The 14,654-nt window shown below is 35.3% G+C and overlaps 1 protein-coding gene across 2 annotated transcripts in view; it reads left to right on the top strand.

Annotated features, from left to right (window-relative positions):
* The window catches only part of MTCL1 (microtubule crosslinking factor 1), an 89,427-nt gene that overhangs the window by 15,221 nt on the left and 59,552 nt on the right, over nucleotides 1–14,654 (top strand). For both annotated transcript variants that reach the window (XM_026699385.2, XM_087931056.1), the window contains exons 2-3: nucleotides 3,275–3,499; nucleotides 5,150–5,308. In XM_026699385.2, the coding sequence (XP_026555170.2) occupies nucleotides 3,275–3,499; nucleotides 5,150–5,308 (384 nt within the window). The remainder of the gene's footprint in view (nucleotides 1–3,274; nucleotides 3,500–5,149; nucleotides 5,309–14,654) is intronic.

Raw genomic sequence — 14,654 nt, 5'->3', positions numbered from 1 at the left:
AAAGTCTGATTCATCACAAAAGTCCATCACGTATATTAAATTCTGCTTTGTTAGGGTATACAGGACAGTCTAGACTAGTAGTGTGCCTTGCTGAGATACCTTATAGTTCAGTCTTACCTTAAGTATTTTTTAAATTCATAAATATGTATGTGCGTGTTGATATGTGTACATATATGTGAGTTAGTAAATAAAACAATAATGACATAGTAATTGTTTTCAGTTTGGAAATGCTTCTATATTTTCCATGGATATACTGTATGTTTCTTCTGTAAAGACAGAATTACAGTGGAATTATGCAACATGAAGCAGGGACAGAAGAAAGCTGAACGCAATGAAACATGAAATGAAATGAGTACAGGTTGATAGATTAGGTTTTTGGCAAAGTGACCAGGATTAGATATAGTCAGAAGATCACACTTCATTATTCAGGAAATGGAAAAGAAAAATCATGGTTGTTTTTATAATTAAGAAATATCTGGGATGATCAGTACTTGGCTACAATGCAATCAGTGACTAAGTAGTATCAGTTAGATTTTGTGGACAGATCTTTAATATGACAATCCACGTTTATGCCCTAATCACTGATGCCGAAGAAGAGGAGATTGTTGGGTTTTATGATCAAATTCAACTTGAAAATGACAGAACATGGAGGCAAAATATGCTGCTTGTGATTAGAGACTGCACTACTAAAGTTGGAAACATTAAAGAGGAAATGTAAAAATGTAGTTGGATTGTATGGCTTAAAAATCTGAAATAAAACAGGGGACTGACTTAATTAATTTTGGCCATTCCAATTTTTTTCATAGTTAACACTTTCTTCAGATAACCAAAATGACACCTCTATATAAAGCCATTAGATAGAGTATATAAAAATCAATTTGGTTATACAAGTAATCCTCATTTAGTGACAGCCTCATTTAGCGACTGTTCACAGTTTCACAGTGATGAAAATGTAACTTTGCCACCAATTCTCATATTTACCACTTTCACAGGTCTAGAAAGGAAAGGAAAGCTGAAGGAAGATAATAAGCACAGTTGCTGTTTCACTTAGTTACTACTTCCCTTAATGACCAAGTTGATTGTATTATTTTTATTATTACTAAAAGAGATGGAAAGGCTCAGTAATAGCATCAAAAGCATGGGCAGATGCTGTCTGTGGATCAAATCATGAACTACTCAAGTGTAAGGTCCAAGTTAAAGAAGTAGAAGAAAGCCAACCAGTTTCAACTCTATGATTTTGAATATATATACCCATCATTTTCAATGAGGAAGCACTTTGAAATCCCGAACCTCACTGATAAGCGAATAAATCAAACATTGTGCAAATGGATCACAAATCAAGCCAGGCAATTCTCACTTGAATCACAAATGACTGTTTAATTATCCTACTTCAGACACATTATGCAAAGACTTAGCTCTCTGGAAAAGGTTCTAATGATGAGAAAGGTGGAAGGAAAGCAAAAGACTAATAGTAAGGTGAATAGACTTTTTTACATTGGTTATACGTGCACCGTTGGAAGATCTAAAGGATTAGGTTAAGGACAAATCTATCTGTGTGACCAATAAGAGTTGACATTGACTTGATGGCATATAATTATTTTTGGCATATAAAGCATTTTTCTTAGAAGTACTCTGGGCCAGTAATGTCAGAAATACTAACTACTGAACATATATAAGGATCCCTGGAGGTTGCATATTGACTTTGAAAACCTTATTTGTTTGTTCGTTTGCCTGACTTATTGTATCAATATAACGACTAGATAGACAATAGATTTAACTAATACATAACAAAGAAATATTATTACAAATTTGACAATTTAGGTTTAATATTTATATATGTGGAGTGGAATCTTTCCCACTCCATTCTAAGCTTCCTGGCCTACTGCCAAATTATCACACAAATCGCTTTCACACCTCCTACTTCCACTTATCACCTCCCTGCTATGTTCCTTCTACTTTCTGACATCTCATATGTGGAAAAATATTTTGTGCAGCTTTTTCTAAACCATGTGCAAATTTGTGCACCACAGTACAAGAATACAGTGCAAAGAGTAAATTTCAAATATATATAATAATGACATATTTATATTTTTTATGTATTTCTTAGTTAAAGTACAAAAGGTAGAAAGTATTATAGTATATGGCATACATGCTGGAAACTTTTTCTTTCAAGTCACTTTGGATTTCTGGCAACTGCTTCTTGTACTTTTCTTGACAGCATATTTCAGAAATGACTTGGAAGATCTTTTCTTCCCAAGGATAAGAAAAGTAACTGCCCTAAGATCGCCCAAAGGCAGGACTAGAGCTCATCATCTCCAAGTTTCTAATCTAACCCTTTAACTACTGCACCAAATGTACATCTCCATGGATTATAATATAAAGTCATAGTCATTTATAACTGCAGTCAATACTTTCTAAGCATTTAATCCTCCCTCCCTCCTTTCCTTCTAGAATTTGTTATAGTAATGGAAAGAAAAAGGAAAACATTATATAAAAAGCATTTGAATCATCTTTCTCTTTCATTTTCCCTCATTCTTTCCTTCTTCTCTGAATGTATTCTCAACTTGATTAAACTTTAATTATTATTAATTTAAAATTTGAAATTTTGAACATGGATGTCATGCAGGCCAAACAGATACTAATTAAACCTTTTTTGAAGGGACTAGAGAAATTAATTCAATCTGCTTTCACGCCCTGGGGGCTCTGAGGTCCGGAGTGGATCAGTTACTGGTTGAAGACCGATTGGCCACCTGCTGTCTAGAAAAAAGTACAATCTTGCTGCCTCAGCTTATTTGCAGCAGCCCAGGGTGCCTGAGATTGGTGCAGAGCAGACTGTGAGGGAACTCCTGGCAAGTTGGAAGCCCAGAGTTTTGGTGATTGGTGACTAAATTAAGTATTTACTTTTAAAATTCAATGTTTATATTTTGTTGTATTTTTATTGTATTTTCTTAAATGTTACCCAGCTGCACTTTAATTTGGTTCGGCCCACACTCAGGACTTTTGTGGGCCACCTGCAGGCTGCATGTTTGACACTTCTGCTCTGGTCTAGAGAGTTGTTGTTTACATTATTTCTTAAGAGGGAAATTATAAAATGTTTCAAAGTGCTTTTAATACAATTTCAACATGATTTTTTCTACAATCACAATAGTAAATCGAGATAGAGCTGCTGCTATAAATGCTAGGTATTAGAATACAAATCTTACAAAAAGCACATGTCTTTCAGTGAGGACTAAGCAACTTTATGGATTTATCTCACTGTTTTGGGTTATGACAGGATGAACTGGATGAACTCCGGGCTGAAATGGAAGAGATGCGTGACAGCTATCTTGAAGAAGATGTTTACCAACTACAAGAACTTCGACGAGAGCTGGATCGTGCAAACAAGAACTGTCGTATCTTGCAATATCGTCTCAGGAAAGCTGAACAGAAAAGCTTGAAAGTTGCACAAACAGGTCAAGTGGATGGAGAACTAATCAGAAGCTTAGAACAAGATCTAAAGGTGGGTGAAGAATTTAGATCTAGTTGTATTTAAGTCAAATAAAGTCATCTTCTGCCTAATTGCAAGATGTATGTCACTTGACATTTTAGAACTAGAAAAGGACATCACATTTTATAAATGGAAATCAAAGAGTTCTTTGTATTGTAAATTAGTCAATTTATTTATCAATTTGATTTCTATAACACCCCAGTCTCATAACTCTGAAAGAATACATAGATATACATGTGACCCCATGGCCAAAAATGTCGTACTTATCGTAGGTAAGCTATTTCATGTATAGGGCAACCAAGCTACAATTGTTTATATATTGGTCATCTCACATTTGGATAACTTCTGTATGAGAAACTTAATGTATGTCCCTTTTGGAAACAGTAGTTTGTCTAGAATACAAGAGTGAAGTAGCTGACTGAGGCACCGCTCTGTACACATTGTTCAACTTGTTTTGAAACAACTGCATTGGATAACCATGTTACGAAGCCAGGTTTAAACTAGAGCTTCATTTATTGATATAACTTAATTCATGTATTCATTTATTAGAATTATAAATAATGTAAAAGGACATGTTTTAATACTGTATAATTGTACTTTAAAACTTAGAAACACTTTTCAAATGAGGTGCTACCTTTCTAATCCTAGAGAAATGTTTCGGTGAAGCAGCATTGAAATATTCCTTCCATTATGTGCAATTTGAAGGACTGTGTTTTAAAATGGTTCAGAACTAGGCCTAGTTTTTCATTGTTTGAATAAATATTTTTTCATTGCTCCAAATTGTGCTGAATAAGCTATATAAGAAGAACAAAGCCTACACACACACACACACACACACACACATATAGCAAGGTTCCTTTCTACTATATGTGATAGGTACTTTGTCTGTAATAATACATATATTTTCTTAATTGGAAAAAAATGGAAACCAAATGTTATATGATTTATTATGTTATATTAAATATGATATTAACTGATTTTTAATACCTCAAGAATTTAAAGTTGTAGTGTATATTAAGTTAAGAACATTGTGGAATAATTAATTTAAGAATATTGTGGATAATACTGATCTCGAAGTATTTAAATTTGTTTATCGCTAATATATTACTACTACTGTTATTACTATTAATAATATGTGATTAATGATGTGATCATTAGTACATAATTGTATTTTTACAGTTAGCATTTTTCACTTTTCATTCTTCATTTCAGAATGAAACAGAACAATTAAAAAATTGAGATATTATTGAAATAACATGTACATCATCTGGATAATGGATAGATTTATTTTAAAAACATTTATGGGACATTTTGGAGAAAGAAATGTATATATAATAATTGGCCATATTTGTTATGATAACTAGTTTCTTATCTTGGATTTGGAAGAGTTTTTCCTTTACCAGGAAGAACACTTATTCCTTTCATAACACTTCAACCAGGGAAAAAGAGAAAAAAATTTATTTGTTGATATTTTCCCATGACTATGTACTAATTCCGTACTGCTTTTATAGATAAAAGCAATAATTTAGATAGTATTGATTATGGAAGGAGAGGGGATCAGAAAGCCTTACTTCTTTATCTATTCTTAATTAATGTAATCTGTTGGGTTATCTATTTTTTTTAAATTATTAAATACGACTCTGCTTTTAAAAAAAAAAACAGGTAGCCAAAGATGTATCTGTCAGGCTGCACCATGAACTGGAAAATGTGGAGGAAAAGCGTGCTAAAGCAGAGGATGAAAATGAAGTTCTTCGTCAACAAATCATTGAGGTGGAAATATCCAAACAGGCCTTGCAAAATGAGCTAGATAAATTGAAAGAGGTAAGTGGCAACAGTGTTACTTTGGGAATTAGAAATAAAGTGAAAAGCTGTCATAGCATTTGTCATTGCTTACTATGTGAATGATATGGGCAGTTTCTCAATTTGATAAATGAATAAGGAGCAATTTGGATCCTATACTAATGCATACATCAAAACTACAAACTACAGATATGGATCATTTAAAGAACAAATTGGTATGGAACACTTAAATTTGATGACTATGGATCAGGCTACCAACTACTAATCACAGAAACCAGGGTGGGTTTAAATCATGATTTAAATCATTAGTAAAAAGGCTTGATTTAAATCAACTCAATTTAAATCATAATTTTTAAAGAGCACCTGTCATCTCTGTCCCACAGCGGCTCCTCCTCTGACCTGCTGTTGACTCACCAACAGTCCCAACATTGTAGAATATACAGCCTCATGCTACATAACTAAACTCCATTTCTTGATGAATTAACTAAATTATTGTATCTTAAATAGAAAACTAACTTTAGATAGATTTTTTTACTCCAAAAGCATTTTATTAAAATAAATTTGATCATAATAAAAATAATCCGATTTAAATTTTAAAAATCCGATTAAAAAAAAACACCACCATTGATTTTTATCCACCCTGACAGAAACACACATCAGACTGATAAAGGAGAATATTTGTAGCTCAGGGTTGAAATGTGTGGTCCTTGGTGCTCTCTGTTTTCTTGCAGACATTTCATTACCCAACATCATAGGTAACATCATCAGTGCTAGTAAGGAGTGGGATTTGCTCTCAATTTATATTCCTGTGGCTTGCCCTGTCATGTTGGAGGGAGTATTGTTTACTGTCAGTTTGATTGGCAGTTCCTTCATTGGAGTATTGTTTACTTGTTGATTGTTGATCTGATGTTAATCTTGGTGTTGCTCATCTGGATGTTGATTGCTCATGGGGAGGTATTTTGTCTTTTTGTTCATTTTTGTGGTTTGTTGATTGACCATTTTGTACGATGTGTAAATGTTATTTATATCTATGCATCTGTTGATCACCAATTTTGTCAGAGTTCCAGGCTTCCAGAAATTCTCTATGTTTTTGGACTTGGGTTGGTTTAAGATGTCACAGTTTCCCAGTTGAAACTATGGTTAAGTCTGTCCATATGTTGTGAAATTAAAGAAAAGACTAACAATGTCTGAGGGCATAGGCAGAATACCAGAAGCTACAGAAATGCACCTGCAAGAATTGCATAATCTGTGAGATAAAAGATAGCTTGGGAAGCTTTTATCCATGGGGTCACCAGGAGTTGGCTACAACTCAACAGCGCATGACAACAAATTTATGTAATCTTAGCAGAATCCATTTTTATGTAACTTCTTTATATGCTTTAGTTATAAATAAAATCTGGATTTTCAGTTGATCTGTAAATGCAACATTTTGAAAGATTAGTTTTTGATATATTCCACTTTTCTCTAACATGATGCTCTGCAGATGTTCATGTTATTGTATGCTGGGAAGAAAACTGATGGGAAGAACCTGTTCCTTACATTTTACAATTAAGCCATAGTTATATAGTTCTGCACCACTAAAACTATTCCAACCATTAGTTTTTAGCAAGATACTGTAACATTTTTGTATGTTAAATGTTTTTTCAGATCTCATTCATTTCTTACTAACTTGTTTTACAGCGTTATGTCAAATCATTCTGCAGCTGCCACTCTATTTTTAATCCTCCTTATATTTTGCCTCTACAACAGTTCTACCCTCGATAGAGGGATTTATTTTCTGGACAACAACTATATGAACAGCTGATGGTACTCTTTTTGTTTTGTTTTGTTTTGTTTTGTGGGCCAAGGATCATTAAGCAAGTAACATAAAAGCTAGATTTATTTCTGTACTTAGAAATGCCATAACCTCTTTTATGCATATTTTACATAGTACAAATATGGAAGTGGAAAAGTAGTTATATAAATCAAAACGTTTATTCCAATAAATTTTGTTACTTAAAATGCATACCCATATTAAGAAACTTAAAACTGTGCTCATCTTTATCCTAATGATACTAAACACGTGAAGAAAATACAAATACAAAACAGCAAAAGCAATCTTTAGCATCAAGTTGCTTCACAAAGCCCTGATTGTGGATTTATTTTAGAACTCTCTGTGATATTGTAGTGCTGCTACAAAAGAAAGGCAATTATACCATGGTACCAACCAGTTAATGAAGATTTATGTCAGCTGTGTGCAACATGGTGCCATCACTTGATATTTTCTGAGCTATTATTTGAAACAAATAAGGGAATAACAAGTTTCTGAACCATGACATTCATTCTTTGCATTGATTCACAAGCATCAAATAAATATTAAATTACATAGTTAACAACTTTTTGAAGTGCCTTCCTTAAGAATATAGTTACAAAGAATGATGAAGCTGTAAAGCAATAATAGTTATAAAGAATGTCACAATCACAGCAATGAGCATGTGCTACCTCCTAAAGGTATCTGCTATTCCTACCAGTTCTATGTTCTGGTACATAGAGCTGTGGTGACGCAGTTATTAGAATGCAGCACTGCAAGGTAACTCACTGCTCCCTCCACAAGTTCGATTCTGAGTGGCTCAAGGTTGACTCAGTCTTCCATCCTTCTGAGGTCAGTAAAACGAGGAGCCAGATTGTTGGGGGCAAGATGCTGATGCTTAGAGAGAGCTGTAAAGCACTGTGAGGTATATAAGTCTAAGTGCTCTTTGCTATTCTATAGGTAGTTGGGACCAAAATTTATATCATTAAGCAATGCAATTGAAAAGCATAACCATGTTGTTTATTGACAGCAATTCCTGCATTCCAGGTTGCTGTCATTAACTGAATCCCACTACCATTAGGTGAGGAAATTTCCCGTCCTCTTCTCACAACCAACTCAGTGTTGAAGGTGGATGGAAATGGTAAATCACGGGCAAATAGTACCTTTAAAATTCCAATGATGAGGCAGATTTGATATGAATTGTAAAGCTTCCAAAAAGTCCCTTAGGCTTTCTGGCACTGCCCCGAATCATTCTACTTGCTCAGGAAGATAAGTGACTGTTTGGGCAATAAGGTAGATTATATATCAACAAGTCCTCCATTTTGTCTCTATGACTTAATATCAGGTACATATCCTAAAATCTTAAAATAATAGGCTGTCTTTGTGAAGACAATGGAATGTTCAACTTACCTCTTCAGTTCATGCTTATGCTATACTGAGAACTGATAGCCACAACAGGGTTAACCTTGTAGCCAACTAACTACTAGAAGCTAACCACCAGATTGCAAGAAAACAAGCGAGCAGTCAGACAAGATGACACAAACTGATTGGTAGTCTAGTCTCCCATTACAATGAACAAGGACATTCATTCAGTTTTGCAGCTACTAAGATTGTTGGCTGAGCAGTACAAAAATAGCCAGGGAAATGATTGAAGCCTGAGAAAGAGGCCCTTTGTCAATCAACAGGAGTGCTGATTTATCACCAGTTTATCAGGTACTTAAGAGCCAGAGGACTTGGCAGCATAATGAAACAACAGCCAATGACTTAATCGACAACCAAAAAGCCACACAAAACTGGGCACCGCATAAATACTACAAATAAAATAGCCCAAAACAACACATTCTGGTGTGAGAGAAGTTTCCTTAGGGATGGGCTCCAGCACAAGCCCGAAAGCTCAGAAGACTAAACATCTGGTCCCAGTGACTGAGCCAGATTGAATCCTGCAACATTATCCTGGGCCATGTATATTTGCCTTCATTCATTGTAGCCAACTTTCCAGGTTTCTGTCCTGTGTACAAGTTCATTATCCTCATTCACACATCATAAATGTTTTATTTTGACCAGTTTGGCATTAACAACATTAATAAAATAGAAGATAGACTTATCGAGAAAGGTGGATCCTGATCACTGGGTCAATTTTTAGTAGCCCCTTTCTTATGTCAATCCATTTCACTGCCATATTTTCATGGGAGACTTTTTTAAATTTAAACTGAAATAGTCTTTATGCCAGCCCTCCACTTCCACCCCAATATATATTTACTCATACCCTTCAGATATTGTGGCCATCCAATAGATACACTGAAATTTGGGGGGGCAGCAAGGGTCAGTGATTTGGATCAGTGTTTATTACATCCCAATTAGTAAGCTAATGGATAGGGATTCAAAAAGCTATCATAACATAAAATTCTCTCTTTATAATATGCTGTCTTGCTACAGATTAATAGATGAGAAAAAATCTTCCGGCAAACTGATGGGCTGCTACAGCAGGTAGTTGCCTCTGGCAGTATTTGTAAATAAGGTAGCCTGGAGTTTAATCATCAATATGGCTCATTCCTCCAGATTGTAATGGGGGGAAATGAAACAATCACAGAGTATAATCCTAAACATTTACCTTGGAGCAAGTCCCATTGAACTTACATCACAGTAGATCTATATTAAGTAGATAGGTCAGCTACTTATAATACATGTTTTAAGCTGGTGTCCTTATAGTAATGCCTCAGAAGACTGCCCCTTATTTCGTTACCACTTCTATCACTGATGGGACAATAGTAGAGAACAAATGAACTTTTTATATTTTTTTTAAAAAAGTTGAATTAATTCATTTCATAATTAAGCATGCTAAAACCTGTTTAATGAAGCAATGCTTTATATAACAATACATCATGAGCTATGAGAAAGTAACCAGAGGTCCACACAATTTCCACATAATTTATCTGTAATTTAGAATGACCAAATTATTTACATAGGTCTGATGTACTGTTTAAGAAAATCTTTTTGAATTACGATAAAAATGTTATCCTGCATGTAAAACATTCATAAAAATCTTGAAAAACTAGGGATTATTTAAAATAATAAATCTCTAAGTGTCTAAAATGTAATTAGAAGTATAGTATATGTTAACATTGTAAAGTTGTATGTGTTGTTTTGCCCTGGTGTCTTAGACAAAAAGAACTTAAATTTATGCAACAAGTTTCAAATATATAATCTTAGAGAGGAAATCATTTTATAAACCTATTGCTTTCCAGAAATGATGGGGATTTATCCATCACACATTAATATAATCCTCCAAATTTAATCCTCTAAATCAGCCTTTCTCAACCTTTTCACCCTAGAAGATCACTTGAAATAATTTTGAAGTCTCAGGGAGCCCCTACATAAAAATAGAAAACATTCAAAAACTCATTTTATAAATAAAACCCACATTTAGCAATGTTTACAACAACACCAAAGTGGCAGGCCAGCAACTGATTGCAGTGCATAAAAATTGCCAGCACTACAACTGCTAGCAATGTAAAGTATGTTAGAAACCAGAACAGTGACAGTGCGTTGCCTTTTGGGAGAAATAATTCAAAATATTACAGATTGAGCTGTATTATCTGATACTCTATGATCATGAGATATGTAACTTAAATTCAGGTAGTCCTTCTTTAGTGATCACAATTGAGACTAGCAGTTCTGTTGGTAAGTGAAATAGTCGCTAAGTGGGAAATCCAGATCATGAATGCAACTATGCTTTCCTTTTCACCATTTCCCTGTCCTTTGGAATAGTCCCCAGGTGCTGGGATAGCCAGATTACAGCGCCTGCCTGTTTTTGCTTTTAATTGCTTCCCGATCATTCCCTCACCTGGAATGTTCACCCTAGCATTGAGATAATTTGCCATAAGGGAATCTATGTTTATATTTACATTCATTGGAGGGGAAAGGATTACAAAACAGTAAGGAGGCACATAAATGAAAATACATATTAAAAGGAATACAATGGCACTAGCAACCTAAAGTCCATTGTGCACACAGACACTGAATTCCCCATTGTGTGCCTGCTTACTGTCTTGTAATCCCTCTCTCTTCAATCTCTCTGCTCTGTGAGGAGAGAGTAGAGGGGAAAAAAACAAATCAGGCACTTGAGAAATTGCAGATAGAGATGGTTTGATTTTTCTCTTTCCTCCCATGTTTGCTTATTTAAGCAATCTCTTGTGAGGAAGGGAAAAAGGAAAAACAAGTGACTTCTGTAGGGAATCCCATGACCTATTTTTTCTCCCTCACCCCCCCACTAGGACAGTGGAGAAACTGGAGAGGAAGGGACTACAAGAGAATGACCAGGCATACAATAAAGAATAAATTGGTCTATTTGTGTCACATGCTAGCCTCAGTATGCTCAGGGCTGCTCACATTACTGAACTGCATTCCTACAGTGTGAATTCACCATTGTGAACTTTCTTACTTTCTTGTAATCCCTTCCTCTCCAGTTGTGTACATTCTAAAAAGAAAAAGTAAACAGGTCAAATACAGGATATTTATTGACTGTTAATGGTGATCACATGGCTATGTGATGCTGCAAAGCTTGTAAATGTGAACATTGGTCGTAAAATTATTTTTTCAGCATCATCATAATTTCAATAAGTCACTGAAGAAGGCAGTCATTAAGCAAGGTCCATCTGTATCCCTGATATAACAAATACCAACTAAGAATAGTAATCTCAGCATAAGTACAGATTCTTTCTTTTCTAGTTCCATTGTGCTTTTATTTTTCTTTTGCCTTTAGCCAAATTGGCTGAAAATTGTGAGATTTGATATCTAATATTTATGAAAGCACTGCATTGGGAAAAGCTGTGCAAACAAATGGCCTTTGCTTTAGGTTCTTCCTCTAGTTTGATAGAGGTTGAAGAATAAATAAATTTGGAAGGTTTCCCAGATTGTTAAAATGATAAATAAATATTTCATACTTCATAACAATTTATCATGTAAAAGCTAGCATCTTTGTGACTATAAATGCCAATACTTTGAATTAGAATTGAGAAAACTTAACATTCATGTTAGATTTTAGTTTCTGAACATTTTTAAAACCCAGAATACAAAATTGGTGGTGTTGAGTAATGGACTCCTATTTAATTCCACATTGAAGTATGAAAAGAAATAGAAATAAATTTACACTATTTTAAACTAAAATACAGGTGAAACTCAAAAAATTAGAATATTGTGCAAAAGTTCATTTATTTCAGTAATTCAACTTAAAACGTGAAACTAATATATGAGATAGACTCATTACATTCAAAGCAAGATAGTTCAAGCTGTGATTTGCCATAATTGAGATGATTATGGTTTACAGCTCATGAAAACCCCAAATCAATCCACAATCTCAGAAAATTAGAATAATGTGAAAAGGTTCAATATTCTAGGCTCAAAGTGTCCCACTCTAATCAGCTAATTAAGCCATAACACCTGCAAAGGGTTCCTGAGCCTTTAAATGGTCTCTCAGTCAGGTTCAGTAGGAATCACAATCATGGGAAAGATTGCTGACCTGACAGTCGTGCAGAAAAGCATTACTGACACCCTCCATAAGGAGGGAAAGCCTCAAAAAGTAATTGCAAATGAAGTTGGATGTTCCCAAAATGCTGTATCAAAGCACATTAATAAAAAGTTATCTGGAAGGGAAAAGTGGAAGAAAAAGGTGCACAAGTAGCAGGGATGACCGCAGCCTGGAGAGGATTGTCAGGAAAAGGCCATTCAAAAATGTTGGGGACTTTCACAAGGAGTGGACTGAGGCTGGAGTTGGTGCATCAAGAGCCACCACACACAGACAGATCCTGGACATGGGCTTCAAATGTAATATTCCTCTTGTCAAGCCACTCCTGAACAACAAACATCAGAAGCGTCTTACCTGGGCTAAAGACAAACAGAACTGGTCTATTGCTCAGTGGTCCAAAGTCCTCTTTCTGATGAGAGCAACTTTTGCGTCTCATTTGGAAACCAAGGACCCAGAGTCTGGAGGAAGAATGGAGAGGCACACACTGCAAGATGCTTGAAGTCCATCTGCTGGTGTTGGTCCACAGTGCTTCATTAAGTCCAGGGTCAACACAGCCATCTACCAGGAGATTTTGGAGCACTTCATGCTTCCTTCCACAGACAAGCTTTATGGGGAGGCTGACTTCATTTTCCAGCAGGACTTGGCACCTGCCCACACTGCCAAAACACCAAAACCTGGTTCAATGACTGTGGGATTACTGTGCTTGATTGGCCAGCAAACTTGCCTGAGCTAAACCCCATAGAGAATCTATGGGGCATTGCCAAGAGGAAGATGAGAAACATGAGACCGAATAATGCAGAAGAGCTGAAGGCCACTATTGAAGCATCCTGGTCTTCCATAGCACCTCAGCTGTGCCACAGGCTGATAGCTTCCATGCCACACCGCACTGAGGCAGTAATTGCTGCAAAAGGGGCCCAAACCAAGTACTGAGTACATATGAATGCTTATACTTTTCAGAGGTCCGATATTGTTTTATGTACAATCCTTGTTTTATTGATTGCATGTAATATTCTAAAATTGTGGATTTGGGGTTTTCATGAGCTGTAAGCCATAATCATCACAATTATGACAAATCATGGCTTGAACTATCTTGCTTTGCATGTAATGAATCTATCATATATTAGGTTCACCTTTTAAGTTGCATTACTGAAATAAATGAACTTTTGCACGATATTCTAATTTTTCGAGTTTCACCTCTATATTATGTTGTTCATTTGTTATAAATGTATTACTTTCATAAAACATTTGATCAGTTTATTGATACTTGTTCATACTTTCCTTCCTTAATTAGAAATCTACCTATTGTTCTGCTGCCTGAGATTTTATGTTCCCTAATCTAAACTAATGAGTGGTCAGCAGGTGGAAGACCATTAAGCAGCAGATCTATGTAATAGCTTCAGGGTAACATAATGGGGGAATTACAGTTCGGCAGAACTGGAAGGAAAGCTTTGTAGGATAGAGGAAAGAAGATGGAGGTAGACAAAATGCTGGCTTTAGAAGCAGGGTTTGACAAAGTTAGCAGGATGAAATAAGAAGGATAGAAATTAAACAAGAGAAGCAGGGTTTAGGGACAAGGTTTGGCATGGCAGAGAAAAAAAAAACAAAGTGAGATTTCCTTTGTGTCAAGCTTGACTACAAGTTGATAGTTTTCTTGTCCACAATAAAAATTTTTTACTAGTGCTTCCATCCAGGAATGAATGAATAAACTTGTGTGGATGTGTGGATGGACGGATGGACAGACAGACAGACAGACAGACAGACAGACAGACAGACAGATATTTATTTTTGCAGTCTAGCTTGCAAGCCTGAGATTTGCTGGTTAAGTCCCATATTAAATAGGTCCCATTCTGCTTTTCAAGATTATGTAGATGTCAGATAGATGCTGCCACCTCTTTGGGTAGCAAAGAAGCAAATAAGAAAATACAGTTTCATTTTGATTAATATTAATACTTGTGGGTGGCTAATAACATAAAGCTAAGCTTAGAGTCTGAAAATAGTCTGTAACGTGTTTATTATGCAGAACATTTGAAAGGATGTTTTTGTATTTTATCTGT

The sequence above is a fragment of the Pseudonaja textilis genome, chromosome 3 (assembly GCF_049901715.1).
Source record: "Pseudonaja textilis isolate UNSWEBS1 chromosome 3, rPseTex1.2, whole genome shotgun sequence".
Classification (NCBI taxonomy): Eukaryota; Metazoa; Chordata; class Lepidosauria; order Squamata; family Elapidae; genus Pseudonaja; species Pseudonaja textilis.
This window is presented reverse-complemented; position numbering and strand designations above follow the sequence as displayed.